Here is a 16280-nt window from a genome sequence, read left to right as displayed (position 1 = left end):
CCGATTCTAAAAACCAGTATAATTAATCAAAGCTTTCTACTTTTTTTTTCACGACCCACTAAGATTCCTTTTGCAACCCACCAGTGGGTCGCAACCCATAGTTTGGAAACCGATGCGTAGAGCCTATCTGTTACATGAAGTTTTAACAATAGCTTTGAAAGCTTACATGAAAGCAGTATATACATAAAACATGGAAATTTTATGATTTATTTTTAGCTGTATCAAAAAAAAATCTATATGTGATATTTGTGCATTCAGGTTTATAATTTGTAATCTATTTAGTATTAAAACCCGAACACCATATATGTCCTAATTGAATGTATTTTACAAAGTCTGCCGAGTGTTGCTTATACTTGTTTTTTATTGTTGCATTAATAGCTATTAGCTGGTTGGTGTGCATTTGCGGTTGTTTTGTTTTGCTAATAAAAGGTGCTTTTGTGGTTTGTGAGTGCATATTATTTTAGAAAAACGCTTTGGAAATAGATATTTGCGAAACCAAAGCGTTTGTGTTACATGCGGCTATCATTAGAGCATTACTAATAATGGTCGCATTAACCTAGTTTTCATCAGCATTTTCGTCTACTTTTCATCAGTAGATCAAGAATGAAGCAGGTAAATCGCTCTATGGCAACTTGAAGCACAATTGATCTAAAATGAGTCGTCAACATTTCTCTGTACTAAAAATTATTTTTCTCGTGTGTACAGGGTATGCCAGGTCTGCCTGGACCTCAAGGACCTCCGGGGCGGGATGGACACGACGGATCAGCAGGACCTCCAGTAAGTATTTTGTTAGAGGAGAATATATTTATTTTTGCTCGAAAACGTTATTATTCGAGGTTTATGACATTTCTAGCTTGTTTTCTTTTATTATTACTAATATGTTTTAATCTACCAATTCGGCGCTAATTTACGGCATCCTACTTATGAAACATAAATTTTAATTCCAAACCAGTGCAACCTCGCATCCATGAAACCATCGTACTGTAACTCTTTCACTCCCTTGTTCAACAATACAACTATTTTCTAGGGACCACGCGGCGAAAAAGGAAATACCGCTGTATCACAGACGATAACACCTGAAGACAAGGCCGAATTATTATTGAGAGCAAAACAACAGTCAATACAAATTACGCAAGGTAAGTTTAATTATTGGCAATTAGGTAATCAACCAAGTAGTAATCAGCAATTTCGTATATTGCTGCAGGGATAGTATTGTTATATTGATGACGAGTTGGCCAATCGAATAGGAATGTGTGATTATCAATCAAGATGTTTTTATGGTACTTCTGTTTGAACAGATCAAATATGTGGGTACTCATTGGCGTTATTAGGATTTTTTAATAATACTAAAAAGTCAGTAGGTATTTGAACAATTGACATGGTTAGGGTTTGTCGCAAATAACAATATTGTAATTTATTTGAAACTGATTTGTCATTGATGACATTTTGAGGGAATTGATGTTTGGCTTGATTGTTTGATAAACCATAGTTCTATACCCGGCTGCTATAGATTTTATCTGTCGAGGGATAAATTAATATGAAATATACCCGTAGCACATACTCGACAAATTTAAATTTGACACAAAATTACCAGGCCTGTTCATGGGACATATTTTTCTTTCCCATCCCCATCCCATCCCATAGCAATTATGCCTGTCCCATCCCATCCCACGGGATTCCCATTGAAATACAATCCAAAAAAAAATGTTAAATTTAGGTTTAGCGTCTACTGAATAGGACTACAAGTACGAAGATCCATGCAAAACAACAAAATTTACGGACTTTGTTAACTCTATATTCATAACTATTATACATGTGTCCATCAGCCCCTTCACCAAGTATATCGTTAATGCTGAATATATTTTGCTCTTTTTACCTGACAAGAGAGCTATGCTCAAATATAGGGACAGGAAGTCTATAACGAAATGTTTTACCATCACTTCCCGGAAAATCATACGGTTTTCGTGTCCCATGGGTAATACAAATGTGTGCTGTCCCATCCCGTGGGACTTTTCCCACGTAAGCCTGAAAATTACACTAATTTGCCGATTCTGCCGAAAATAGAAAATATGACTGACTTTTAGAAAACATATATGTGGTGACCTGATCAATCTCATTATTTAGAGCAAATGAGAAGAGCTTTGGTGGATCTTGACAGAGATCGGAGGTTTGCAACAAGAGCGGCATACAGGAGTTCACACACACCAGAAGTACAAATTGGACCTCCTGGTCCACCCGGCCCTCCGGGACCTCAGGTAACATTCCCCACTTTGATTCTAGAGCAAAGACGATGTGGCTATCTTCGTCTTACGATGCTGATATGCGACACCTCAAAGTAAAAGCAGACTTCAAAGTAAAAAATTCTTTCGAAATAAATAAACTGGTGCTTATACTATTTATTGAAGTCAATATCTACAATTGTGTAATTGTTAACATTTCGTATCATTAGCAAGAGCATGGGTCACATTTTGAAATTTCATCATATAATTGAAACTACAAGTTGTTTAATGGTATTGATATTGAATTTGATTATTACAAATCTCATATCATCCGGTATATCGCTGTCGAATTTATTGTCAATTGATCTAATTGCGACACTTGTTCAAATTTTATTCATGAACCCGGCAATGCATAAAAAATTTGATTTCCTAAAATATTTTCATGTAGGGATTCGAAGGGCAAATTGGACCTCGCGGAGCTCAGGGACCACAAGGATTACCAGGAAGCAAAGGATCCAAAGGTTTGAAATCAAAATTTTATTACATAGTATCAATGAACTGAATATGAATAGATATGAATGCATTAAAGAAATGTCTAAATCGAGTTCTGTCTATTGTAAGCCGTAGTTAGATTTCTTACCTATATATATACAAATGAAATAGTTGGTTCAAATATTCAATTGTTTCATATTTGTGTTTTTTTTTCATCATTTTTATTGACATGTGCTGCTTTGTCTATAGGTGACCTAGGTGATAGAGGACCAAGAGGAACACCAGGAATCGGTGTAACGGGGCCAATTGGTAAGTAAACTCAAAACATTTCGTGAATAAAAAGCAAAGGATGAAATAGCTATTTATGCTGAACTTGGCTCTGTTTATTTTGGAGTCAATATCTCAGTTATACTTTTGTTTCTTCCTGTTGTTAGAAAAATTTGAATTGCGGAATATTTGCAATATTTTGTCGAATTTTGCAACATGTTTTTATTAAAAATTCTCAATCGGTAGTTATCTCATGAATTGACTGAAACATCTCAGATAGGTTGTAAAGTCTCTAAACCGTCTATTCTTAGAATATTCATTCTATCTGTAGGTCCACCAGGCATACCGGGAAAGCCGGGACGTGGTAAGCCAGGTAAAACTGGGAAAAGAGGACCTCGCGGGCCGAGGGGACAACCGGGATTAAGATCGGAAAAGAAGAAAAAACCTAGAACACCAACTGAGAAACTCGACATTAACCGACATTGAAACAATCCTGATTCGTTTATAAAAGCACAAGCCAACCTATTTCCAACTTTTGCATTGCGACCAAGAATGTTACGGCCTCGTAACTGTTTGTAACAGAAGAAGATGCGAAGAACAAGATGTAAAAAACATTCTAGGATTCTCTGCAAATATGTTTTGATTTACTGTAAAACGTCAGTAATTATACTGCGTGTTTTGAGAGTGTCAAATCAGGAATTCCGTTGAAACAAACATAAATATCTCTTCGTAATTTGGGAAATCTCTGCTAGGAAATTTTGTTATCAGCTTTCGTTTATCAGTATTACTATTTTGTACGCTTTGACTGCTTTATGTTTACGTATACACTTTTAAGCCTTACAAGCAAAAGCACACTACATAATCTACAGCTCCAGAGCGAGAAGGCCATAGCCATTTGGTCATGCTATTTTCAGTCCCTACAGAGTTTAACTCCGATAGCTTTGTTCATCTGGCATGATGCTGTCTAGAGTCTTGTTCGTGGTGAACGCTCAAATAATTATATCATTCAATTTCAGTATTATTTAAATAATACGTTTGAAACTGAAGCGAAATGAGTTTCTAGGAAAAGTGAACACTGATACTTCAATTTTAATTGTTTGTTCTCCCGTCACTACAATGTGTCAAATGATAATAACAATCTGTTAAAATCGAAATTATTCACAGCGTTTTAAATTATTTTCTACATCAACATAGAAATGGAGAGAATTTCTCAGATGCGTATAGTTTCGAACAGTGATTGCTATTGTAGTTAATATTAAGATGTTTTTATGTCAACTCCAGGCTGCCAAACTATATTGCCAGACAATCACTCTTGCTTTTCATAACCTTGAACTAAATAACGGAGTTGCCAAATATCTGTGTGCTCATTTTTTGATTTTTTTTTTACACTTTTGTTAAATACAAGTAATAATTTCAATGTTTCAGTGTTGCTGGGTACGATTCGTTTGTTAGTTGTCGGTGCGAGGGACTAGTTCTAGGGGTCACGCTTCGGCTGTTCAAGTTGAGACTTTGTGATGAAAACCTACTCTCGGTCCTTGGCTATGCTAAACCAGTAATAGATCAGAAAACGTGGATGGCGACGAGATTATACAAACATATTACGATGCAAAACTTGATTTGTTCCCATATTTTTTTAAACAAAATACTGTTTTATCTTCCTGGTCCCTTATTTTTACTTTTTATAAGGAAAAGGAATTTTAGGTCAAACTTTAAGTTCGATGCAAATATGGTGACCAATTAAAATACAACACACAAAATGAAAATTATCTGTAAATCGTTAGTATTCAGACCGGTTCAACGGACTTTTGTAGCAATGAAGTGGATTTATTTATGCAAGGTCATAAACTAATCACTTGAATTTCCAGAATTCCCCCAAAAATCATTATTGTTTTCGATACATAGTAGGGAAATTGAGAACCTTGAGGCCAGAATGCGTGTTTCGAAGAAAAATATCTCGGGTATAAACTGCATGACTTTTTTCTTTCACGAGCTGCAATTAATTACATAAGTTATAGGCCAAAGGAAGAAGGTTCGGATACTATCAAAACAAGTTGTTGTCTATCACAACATTTTTTGCATCCATGACAGCTGTGTCTCATAAAATTTTCCTTTGTTTTTAAATGATATTTTAAATTCACTGGAATCATCGTAAATATTCTCCACTAATGAAACAACTTTTACAATTATTACGTAACAATGTTTAACAAGTATCGATGTCATATGTAGTCACACCTTGTTTTCCATACATGGACTTAAATTATTAAAACTTACTGACATGCAATAAAATACATCGGGCAAGGCAACATCAGCGGCGGAAGGAAAATGAGTATTCTTTACACGCAAGCTCATACTCACCGATTGGATATCAAGAGGGTGTGACTGGGTATCTACCAACAGAAAAGAAATTGCCCGCGCAGACAGATATAACCCCGGGCGGCCAAGTCGTTCGTCTAAACGTGGGGTATCCATGGGACATGACCGACAGGCTAAACTTGGGATACAAAACAAAACTGATTTCAAAATTCTTCATCAAAGTTTAATTAGATTGTAAATTAATTGTGAAAGATTTACGACGATCATGTGAGCCTAAAGATAAATGATTAAGCCAATGAAAATAAAAGTCATCAATGTTAAATGTCGTAATTTCAATACCAAACTATATGTTTGCTCATTATAATGCCACAAACACAGAATGATCATAAATGAAATGGCAAACACATAAATTAAATATAGACATAAAGAATATTCCTGGTGCTTTTATGACTATGTGCCAGCATGCAAGCTTGTAAAGATTTGTCTTTGTTCAAAATTTTGCAAGCTGTCTGCGACTTATGAGTAGAACACAGAGTCATATAGTTCAGTCCGAATACCCATTTACAGCTGGTGCTACAGCTAATAATATGAAATAACTATGCATCGCCGGGTGAGAACGGAAGGGCCTAAGTTACGATTTATTACATTTTACTTTTTATTTGAATATTTTTGGAGTTTTGAACAATGCTCTACAAGGTAGTCTTGCATTTGTCAATTTTCCAATATTAAGAATTTTAGCTTGGCTTAGGAATGAGATATTTTATAGTTGTTGAACACAAAATATGCCTAAATCTGATATGATGGATTTAGGCCTTTCTGACACCATATATTTAATGTCAGAATGGTGACAGACCCGCTTTATGCCCAAGTTTTGATTCAAATACGGTAGTTTCAATGAACAAGAGGAAAAGTAATTGTTATAGCCCTGACTACTTGTTAGCACAGATTAAAGAAAACAAGATTCTTGTTTAGAGAAAGTTCGATATCAAATATGAGTAGAATAGTAGATCCTAGACAGGTTGACCAGTAAATGTATGTTTTAAAAAGTGCTTATTTTTTGTCGATACAGTTGCTAATATCTCACGATTCGAAATTACAGCGATGAGAAAAATAAATCGATCTAAAAAACAAGCTAATTTTTAGATCAACAATTAATGTTTTCAAAAACACAGGATTTAAGTCCATCATTTTTGCTTTTGGAATCAAAGCAATTATTTGATACTGAACAACATCAGGAACTGACGTATATCAGAAAAGACAAATGTATGAGGATTCTAAAGGCCAGCTGTAAAATAGAAAATTGTAGCAATGCACCAGCTATTGTTTGCAAAAAGGGATATGTGCTTTAAATTTGTCTCAGCAAGAATAGTATAGACATTAAATGCAGTCGTTTGATGCGTTAAATTCAGTCTTCAGTTTCCAAATATTTAATTCAATGAAATCAGGGTGTTATACTAAACAGAACTAGATTCGAATCAGAACATTCTAAACCAAAATTTCATTCGAAAATAAAATATTCGAAACTTACGTTCCGTTGTCCAATGCAACGCTTAAGTAGCATTGAATGACAGCGGGCCAATCCAACAAATTTGATTATCGTTAGAAACAAAATGACGAAGCTCTGTATGTGGTTAAAAAACAGAAACCAATCAAAGCTGAAGTGCCAAAAGATGTTGAATATAAAGATATTCTCTAATTTGTGACTGAGGCCTGTTCTGTGCTCATCCGGCGATATGCTTTAGGAGTGAACAGGGATATTCCAAGCCAGTGATACCAAATATTAAGCGGCGCAAATCCTAGAATTATGATACATATAATTATAACAAGTTAGTGATTTGTAGATCTTGTGGTTGGGATGAATTACTGATATTTCACGTGAATTATCTTCGAATAAATCAGTTGAACTTTTTTTGTTAGCTGCATTACAAAATATTTAACGTTTAGCTTTATTCAGCTGTACTAAAAACCATTAAAAAGCTATGGATCGAAGTGCCTGGAATGGAAAATTCAAAATGACCGAACAAAGAAACGTGGAGGAGTTTCTCGGAAAACTAGGTAAGAAATTATCTGCTTAGCTAAATAGACTGGCTTTCAAATTCTGCTAGCTTGTTACTACCTTTACAAAGCTATATTTTTCAAATCAATATTCGTATTATTTCGTAAACGCTCCACTTCCAGTTCAATTCATTCCACAAATAAGGGTTCTCAACAGCTTGTGGCTTCTTGTAGTTTTTGCTAAACTGGTCATATATGAAAACCCAACCACTCTGGTAGTCTTGTACAAGGAAAATGACTACAATGGCGTATTGAATATAAGACAAAATATCTAGTTAGTATTTTCAGTAACTTGGTGACTCCTGATAACTCGTATTTGGGGACTCCAAAGTTTTGGTTGAACTACGAATTTTCATTCTTATGTATTAATGCACTAACTTATATATGACTTGTATCGAGTTCAAAAATTTAATTTGCTGGACTACGCTCACGCTCACAACCACTCTTACAAAAGAAAAGATATTTATACCTCGAAAATGGAATTGAGGGCTTAAATCAGGTTTGCGCGAGGAAGTGGGGTGGGTCACAGAACGCAAGTACTTATTGTGAAATAAAATGAGTGCATAATTCATAGAGAGAGTAACCCAGTTTCATGACATTTTCATCGATATCAATACTAAACAAGTATCTATCATTGCCAGATCATTACAATCCCATTTACACGCGTCTATTCCAAACTTAAGCACCATACCCGAATTTTAAATGACGACTCTTAGCGCTATACCGCCATCTCGCGTATTTAAATTTTATCGCACATTCAACACTAGATCCGGATATATATTTTTGATAGTTGAGGGTTAGAGTTATAATAATTGAAATACTCATTTTTGAAAGAAAACGAAATCTTTCATCGTCAAGCAGTTTGAATGTTTCATGTGCATGACTGGCCCAGGAAGATAAGAAACTCTCACGGTGGTCCGAGCACTTACGACCTCAGTTGGTTATACCACGATCTCCCGCGTCGCAATAAAAAATTATGCTCAGTGGTGATATTGTGAAGTCGGAGCCAACGTAGAATTAATTCATGTTGTGCTGAGCTCAAAAAATGCGATCTCATTTTGTTAATGCGTGATTTGATTTTGGTGATTGACAGATGTAACAGTGCATTTCGATTTTCCTCAATTTAATTCTATTGCGAGTTAGGTCTGTGTTAGCCAAGTAAATTTCCCCTCGCTCAAAGGTTTCAGTTCCTTTACACAATTTGGTATAACATAAGTGAACAAAATTATTTACCTCCATAATGGTACACATACTTCTGGAGCGCCCATTTTTTCATGGCAGAAATGGATGTGCTTTCAAAAACATATATATTACTGCTGATAATAGCGGTTCTATCAGGACTGGGGTAACGGTGTACAGCTTGGTAGGTAAGTCTACCAAACGCTCTGAACAGAGAATTAAGGACAGCTTACATATGCCAAATTTTTTGTTATCGAAATTTGGCTTTATCGGAATTGTAAATTAAAGTCAAATTCGAAATCTTGAATGGAGACGAAAGTATTGTCCATATAGGGGAAGGTGGGGCACGTTGAGACATGGGGCACAGTGAAAAATCAGCTCTCACACTGATACTATATCCGAAATCCGGTCCGCGGTTTGATGTTTCAATCCGCCCTTCGGTGAGTTACAACGTACCCGCGAACAGACAACGGACGGGTAGAGCGCCGCAAGCTATGAGGTGAAATTGGTTTTGGGAGGTTGAAACTAAAATTTCACCGTTCCAGTTTTTTCTTATTTCTACTTTAGCCTTTTCATCGTGACAAGCCACCGTCTGATATTTCTCAGCTTTAATTCACTGTAAAATATTCATAAAGTTGGCGAGTGGATATGCCTTCCGAATTTCGCCGTGGGATGGTCTGAAATTATTTGTTTCCTATGGAGAACAAGGACCGGGGTTCAGTGTTACATGCCCTACAGGGCACAATTCGACAGTATTTGATACAATAAATGCTTAGAAACCTAGAAATGCGTTATATTTGAGTTTCTTTGGACCCATGGCCCAATATGGGATATATTCGAGAATCAACAATATTTCCAGATTTAGATTCGAGGAAGGAAATAATCAAATTTGCTTGCGAATTTTTTTGTCAAATATCTGAACTATTTCAGTTGAACATTGATTTTAAAAATATTAAATCTTCAAATTTGAAGTCTCCTTGTTCTTCAGACGATTATGCTGATTAATTGCTTACTTCGGGTTACTTCGTTGAATTTTGACAGAATGACCCATTGTGCCCCAGGGTCTGTCCGAATGTGCCCCACAAGTGGGGTACAGTGGGACACTTGACAGACGTTTTTCAAAGCATTTTGGTAGTAAGATGTGTGTCGCAAGGAAATTTCTTAGTCGCTGAATAAAAACTAGATTTACCGCTCTATGCATTAGTCCCACGTGGTGACCGTACATTTGAACCCATGTACATTTGAACCCATCCGTATATCCACGGGTTCAATCTATATGCGGGTGCTAAAACCCGTGGGTTAGGGTTAGTATGGGTTTAACTATCCGTGAAACAAAAAAAATCCATAGGTGCAATAGCATACGGGTGCAATTGTCATGGGTTCAAATGTACGTGGGTTCAAATGTAATGGAACCGTCCCACGTGAATATGCAGAATTAACGGCTCAAAATATGCAAAAGAAAAAAAAGTGTCCCAACCTTCCCCCCTCGGGCGTCCAAGCGATTTGGAGTTTGGGGTCGAGTGTGACTCGAGTGTACTCTATCCTCTAGCAGCTCTATATCAGCTTTCATTGAACTGTTTATATTTCCAATTTTGGTTTCATAAAAGCGAAATTAGGAAGTCTGTTGTTAACTCATCACTGATGCCACTAACGTTAATGAAAAATGAATTCCATTCTCATCACAAAGCAATATGGGCATAGCTTCGTTGTTCAGCGAAGAAGCATTTAGATACGGTTTGGAACACCCGGTGCAAAATATGTGAATATGCAAATAATAATCCAGTTTCAGTTTATACCTTCCAATTTAAAACATTTCGTACTGGACTGCAAGTACTGGACGTTTTGTTTTTCTTGACTAGAATAATCGTGATACAAATCATTTGAAGCAAAAAGACTCAGCTTAGAGAAATGATAAAGTCAATTGGCGTTGAGAGGCATGAAAAAGAATCTTAAAAAAACATGGTCGGTGCTCCCGGATTGACCTCGTTATGAAGTCTTACCTTCGAATATAGAAAATAGTTTTGCTATATGAAGTCAGGTCTTCATCTCCATATTTTGCTTGAATGTACAGGTATATTTAATTATGATTGCAGTCTTCTGTTATCGCCATTCATAAATATGGAAGAAAAGAAGTATTGTGATGGAGTAATTGGCAAAGATGATGATAAAGCTGACACGTTTCTAGGTTGATTTTGTGTGACATCATCTTTATGCTGTAATATGCCTAATTAGTACTGCGATCTGAACATATATAGTGTTCAGTGAAAGAGACGAGCGTGCGAGGATCTAAGTTTGGTTTTTTAGGAGGTGCTTTTCTAAAACCGGCATGTTCGTTATTGACATAAGCCATTGCCAAATTAGAGAATTCTTCTATATAGTGCAACTTACTATCGCATATTAATACAGAAAATGTTGTCTCCAGTGACATATCGGGGTCAAGACCATTGCCATGGATTTTTCCTCGACTACTAACTTTCTTGCTTACTTCCGTAACGGTAGATAATGATTAAGTACATGTAATAGGTGAAGAAACAATAATATATTTTAACAGCGCTCACATATCTTTCTGCTCAGACAGTTGTGATCTACTGACGTGTTTCTACTCGTTGACTAATTTTCGTCGTTTTGAGTGTTATTTACCAGTTTTCGGTTATGTTTCCAAAATGTGAGTATAAAACAAATAACTTATAACGGCATTTTGTTTCAAGTTGAAGTCTAATTGCAGAAATATGAAACTACCGGTACTGGAAATAGCTGGAAAACGCTAGTCCAGTAAAATTTGCTGTCAGTACATTTTATTGCAGAAGATGTAAATTAGTTTGCAAGTGTCAATTCTCGAAAATTCTCTCAAAATATATATCAAATATTTAACAATGATAGAGTATAGGAGAAATTTATTGAGGTGAAGGACCGGCTCAATATCCACTGCACTGTTATTAATGCATTTTGATTATTCCCTACAGAACTTGCTTAAAATGTGTTAATTGATAGAATAATTTACAACAAAAAAAATATTCAGCTAATGAGATCGGGTTCTGGGGTCTTGTCAAGAGAATACGCTATAGAATGCTACATAGTTCTATTATGGTACATCATTCATTATTCTACATTACATTATTACTGTACATTATTTTATACGAGTTGCATGGCATGACACTTTTGACATCAAAACAGATATTTATTAAAAATACCGCATCACACTTGTTGGCCAGACAAAGACTTTCATACCTTGCATTATGTGACACCAGAAGCCTGACACTGTCGTTTATGTGGTGATAAAGTACAAATACATAATGATAAGATTTCTGGCACATCAGCTTATATTTCGCAAGATCGCTAAATATGCATTACGTAAAGAAACGGTTGCAGGATCATCGTGCCTCCGATTAAATGTCCTAATTAGATAGCAACCGTGTGCCAGTTACTGAAATACCGGTACTGATAATAAGTTTGCAATGAGGTCTCGTCAGTTTGCATCTGCAAACATATAAATTTTCAATGTTTGCCAAGTAAATAAATCTTATCGAAGCGTTCTCCGAGATGGTGAATTTGTTATTTTACAAAGAGCACGCGAGATGGTACCGTTGTCTCGCAGTCAAACAAACGGTCAGCTCCGCAGCTTAATGATTGTCAAATATTCCTCCGATCACGCTACACAAACAGCACATTGCGAAACCCTCGACGAGACAGCGCACAACGCTTTAATCGAACGTAGAGACATGGCAACGACAAAACGCAGTGCTTTGGTGCATGCATGCATGTCGTCAATAAATAAAAATTCGCGGACGCGACATTTTTGAATATCGGGATCCGTGTGTAACAAAGAATAACTCTTTTGTAGGTAGATTATTAACCAACTCTAACATAAATTGTAACGAGAGAGAACGTATCGCTCAGTTGTTAATTGGTTGCTGTTGGGCGTGTCCATTCTCAGCTTGTGTCCACAGACTCTAACTCGAGCTGTAAGTCATTTGCTAGCGTTGATGTTATTAGAGTAATGTGGATCCATGCAACTACATAGAAGAAGAAAAGATCTGTGGCCGTAATAATGTGTAAGCTACTTTAACTTATTGCTACTCTTTTTCGGGTTTAGGAACTATCCAACGCTTTGTCATTGTCTTTGTCAACTATGGTGGAACGTGCTATATTTAAATATATTTGACTTTTATTTTCGTCGGAATTTTGATAAATATTTTCGGAAATATATCTAATATACTTGAGAGCTTTATCAGTATGACTGGTATCAGTTTTATAACTTTTCACAGGAGTCCCGGCAGCACAAATTAAGGCCATCAAAGCGATGGAACTGACGAATGAGATCACAAGCGCTGGAGATGATTACACGATGAAGCAGACCAGTGGGGGCAAGGAAAACATCATGAAAGTCACTCTGGACAAAGAATCCACCGTGCAAACTTTGGATGGAATGGTGTTGAAGGTTAGTATAAAATGTTTATATACGAAAAAAATTCCCATAGAGAAGGCAGTGACGCAACCAGACACTCAGAAACACGAATTTTGGTAAAAAGATAATTGTGTATCTGAGTGTTTCTCTGTGCTACTGATCACAAACTCTCATACAATTAATAAAATACCGACGGGATGAATACGCCTCCATATTACAAAGCATAAATTGCTATGTTCTTTAGTGTCTTTGTACGCATAGATTGAAAAGTCACAAATATGCCTAATTTTCATGAGTCTGTGCCTATTCGAGTAATAATTGAAATATTTTCCGAGAAACAACTGCGACTATTTTCGGTATTTGAAGTAATCAAACTTTTCTTTCTTAAAAATGTAAAGTGGGCAGAATTGAAATTGTGGTAAAATGAAATCATGCATTCAGGGTGTCGTGACAATTGACGCAAATAACGAGATGTGGGGAAAATACGAAGATGGGATCGTGGAGCACATGGTTATAGACAAAGACGGTGTCATAACTGATGTAAGTAAAATGTGCACAAATTCTCTCTATACTTTGTGAATTTTGAAGAATTAATTATGCAAATAGCTCCATTTCAAACATGCCAAAATGAGCCATTGCATCATGTAAAGCTGACACGAAGCCTATATTTGCTATTCCATCCGTGTGTGATCCTTTATTTGCGTTCAGTGTTATTTTGTGGCTACAATTCTATCATATGGGATAGGCATTATCGCCCGCCTACCTCAATTCATCGATTCTCATTCAAATTTAACACGCCTTCTTCAAATACTCTATTCTATTAGTAATCAATTTAGGACATTTTTACAGCCTCGCCGGATTTTACATGTTTCGATCGTAAACTATATTCAGACTAACCTCGAAACTAAATAGACTGCTTTATCGAGAGTCAATCTAGTATCCATGGTTTTGTGTAAATTTCGATGCAATTTATGGATTCATTATGTTTGGTGTGCGTTCGTGTATCGTAATCATTCGCTCTGAATTTTGGATGAAACCTAAATCAAAATAAAATTGCCTTTGGGCAATCTGCATTTTTTTTTGCGGGTTTCGATGATCCACATTCTGTTACTGTTGAGGTCGTTTGTAGCAGCTGGTCAGGCATCCAAATCAGCGTTTGGTATAAATGAAATAATCTGAAGTTCAATTTCATCTCAATTTTCCGTTGCCATAGATGTTCTTTGCGATTTTCACAACAATTTAGGTATGAGAATTCTCCTGATAGTAATACCAATACCTATACTTACAGTATAATACCGACAAGCATCTAAATTTTGGCAAATATTTCCAACGGGCGTCTCAATGTTTAACATATATTTTCATTATTTATTTTTCTTATTTTTCAGAAAATTACAAAAGATGGAACCTGTCTTGTGAGACTGTTCAAGAGATGTTGAAATATTATTCTATTAGAATTCATGACGTCATCAATTTCACGATTTCTCTAGAACTGAAAACTTAATTATATATTGTATTTTGCATGCTTTTACTACTAGTTATAAAAATTATATGTCATTGGAAAATCTCGAATCTCCATTTTGTTGTAACTGTTTTAGAATATCATAACATTGTTAACGAAATCGTTTTTAATATATCGTGTAAATCAACAAGATCATTTGTTTGTTATGTTGAATGGAGAAACTACCAAATGGGAGAGATGGACAGATTTTCAATCACTGGTTGACATTGACTAATATTTGGTGTTTTATAGACTTAAAAAGCGGTTCAATTGTTACTGGTGACCTGAAAATTTAGAGGGCGTAAATAAGGTTAAAATACATCTTTGCCACATGTGCAGTAGAACTCCGTTAATTAGTGATTATGCAATTGTGGGTACTGAAAAAATATGTTAAATTGATCGCATTTCCGCATAATCAGGTTCTTTGGCATGAGAAGGTTCATTAAACTTCTTCGTATACAGAAGCCAATAGATGAAATGGAAAATTACCTGAAATGCTTATATTGTTTGATAATGGCATTTAATTGCTAAAATTTTCAACAGTGTTGTTCGCGGTTTTATGAAGTGATAAGATGAATCATTGTTTTAGGTCGATTTATTTCGCAATGTTTGCAGTCGAGTTTTACGCAAACTAACGGTACCGCGCTATTGTGGGTCGTCGAGTGTAATTATTAACAAAATCTAGGTGAGATTATTTCATTATAAACGGTCGTAATTATTTCAAGTGTTTGCAAAGAACAACTATTAGGTCAACAAGTTTGCATGAAGAAGTAAGAACCGTTGGTAAGAGATTGAAAGTTCACTGGCCTTGAATACAGCTATAGTCCACAGCGAACTCACCAGAAATTTCGAATTACTGAACTGGTAGGAGATTTTGTGAATAGACTGTCCATGCACAACTTATGAAGTTGAATATCGTTCTGTGGCTTTAAGATTACGTTTGGGGGAAATGATAGGCCTGTAAATTATTGCAGATATGTCACGCATTCTGTTGATCTTCATACGTTTCAGCCTTCTGTCGAAAATTTGAACAATATTGTTTTATTAAACTGATTTTCGGTACATTGTATGAACGTTCCATCAATGTTTAACCAACACTTTGCGATTCAGCTTCCAAATACAATAATCGTAAAGTTGACTCATAGCTTCAATCGTATTGTGACCGTTACCGTGGAAAATAAACTCTTGCTGAAATGAGCTGATGCCGCCTTCTTTTTCTTTCATAAACAGCAAAATCGAATCATTTACAATTGGAATAAAATAATTTCAATCTAATATCACCTCCTCGATTTTTATTTATTTACAAAACATAATAGCGAAGAGATTGCTAACAAATGTAATACCAACAAATTTAAAGTTCGAATATTCATACTGGGCGCTACGACACTGGATAACTTTTATTCAGAATTCCACAAGCTAGAATTTTTTCTACAATCAATGGCGCCCCAGAAGTGTGTGTACTAATATGGAGGTAACTAATATGGTTCGACTACTTTACATCAAGTTGTGTGAAGGGACTGAAACCTATGGGCATGGGGTATATTCACTTGGCTAACACAGACAGTCCCCGAACTGGTAATAGAACTAAAATCAGAAAAATCAGAATAAAACTATGGCCTAATCCCAACCTGGTACGTACACACACTACGGGAGTACCGAAAAATGTACTAAATGAGAAATCCCAAGCTAACCTGGGCTCTTCGTGCCAAGTTCTTGCTTGTCCGCGGTATGAAATTTTTTCGAAGTTCGGCACCACATTTCAGATTCAAGAGTGTAAAAGTGCTCTTCACTTACAAATCTGACTAGGTCATTAGGCGACCAGATCACGATCGTTGCGACACACTCGTGATTA

General features: G+C 35.9%; 2 protein-coding genes across 5 annotated transcripts in view; both read left to right on the top strand.

Annotated features, from left to right (window-relative positions):
• The window catches only part of LOC120346522 (sushi, von Willebrand factor type A, EGF and pentraxin domain-containing protein 1-like), a 40445-nt gene extending 36039 nt beyond the window's left edge, over nucleotides 1–4406 (top strand). For 2 of the 4 annotated variants that reach the window (XM_078115049.1, XM_078115048.1), the window contains 6 exons: nucleotides 706–777; nucleotides 1028–1136; nucleotides 2125–2255; nucleotides 2668–2740; nucleotides 2961–3020; nucleotides 3310–4406. In XM_078115049.1, coding sequence (XP_077971175.1) covers nucleotides 706–777; nucleotides 1028–1136; nucleotides 2125–2255; nucleotides 2668–2740; nucleotides 2961–3020; nucleotides 3310–3464 — 600 coding nt within the window. In that variant the 3' untranslated portion in view covers nucleotides 3465–4406. The remainder of the gene's footprint in view (nucleotides 1–705; nucleotides 778–1027; nucleotides 1137–2124; nucleotides 2256–2667; nucleotides 2741–2960; nucleotides 3021–3309) is intronic. The other 2 variants (XM_078115050.1, XM_078115051.1) reach the window with 2 other exon arrangements.
• Nucleotides 4407–7211: 2805 nt separating this feature from the next.
• Nucleotides 7212–14581, top strand: LOC120346644 (fatty acid-binding protein, liver-type-like). The gene is made up of 4 exons (XM_039416412.2): nucleotides 7212–7346; nucleotides 12791–12963; nucleotides 13372–13470; nucleotides 14316–14581. The coding sequence occupies exons 1-4, from the start codon at nucleotides 7271–7273 to the stop codon at nucleotides 14364–14366; spliced, it is 399 nt and encodes a 132-aa protein (XP_039272346.2). The 5' UTR covers nucleotides 7212–7270; the 3' UTR covers nucleotides 14367–14581.
• The last annotated feature ends 1699 nt before the right edge of the window (nucleotides 14582–16280 follow it).

The sequence above is a fragment of the Styela clava genome, chromosome 8, assembly GCF_964204865.1.
Source record: "Styela clava chromosome 8, kaStyClav1.hap1.2, whole genome shotgun sequence".
Taxonomy (NCBI): domain Eukaryota; kingdom Metazoa; phylum Chordata; class Ascidiacea; order Stolidobranchia; family Styelidae; genus Styela; species Styela clava.
This window is presented reverse-complemented; position numbering and strand designations above follow the sequence as displayed.

Bases quoted from the DNA above. Each gene is read 5' to 3' on its own strand.
- LOC120346644 (XM_039416412.2), top strand. From the start codon at position 7,271: ATGGATCGAAGTGCCTGGAATGGAAAATTCAAAATGACCGAACAAAGA. The intron at 12,964-13,371 runs GTTAGTATAAAA...TCATGCATTCAG, and splicing joins TGGATGGAATGGTGTTGAAG to GGTGTCGTGACAATTGACGC. The intron at 13,471-14,315 runs GTAAGTAAAATG...CTTATTTTTCAG, and splicing joins AAGACGGTGTCATAACTGAT to AAAATTACAAAAGATGGAAC.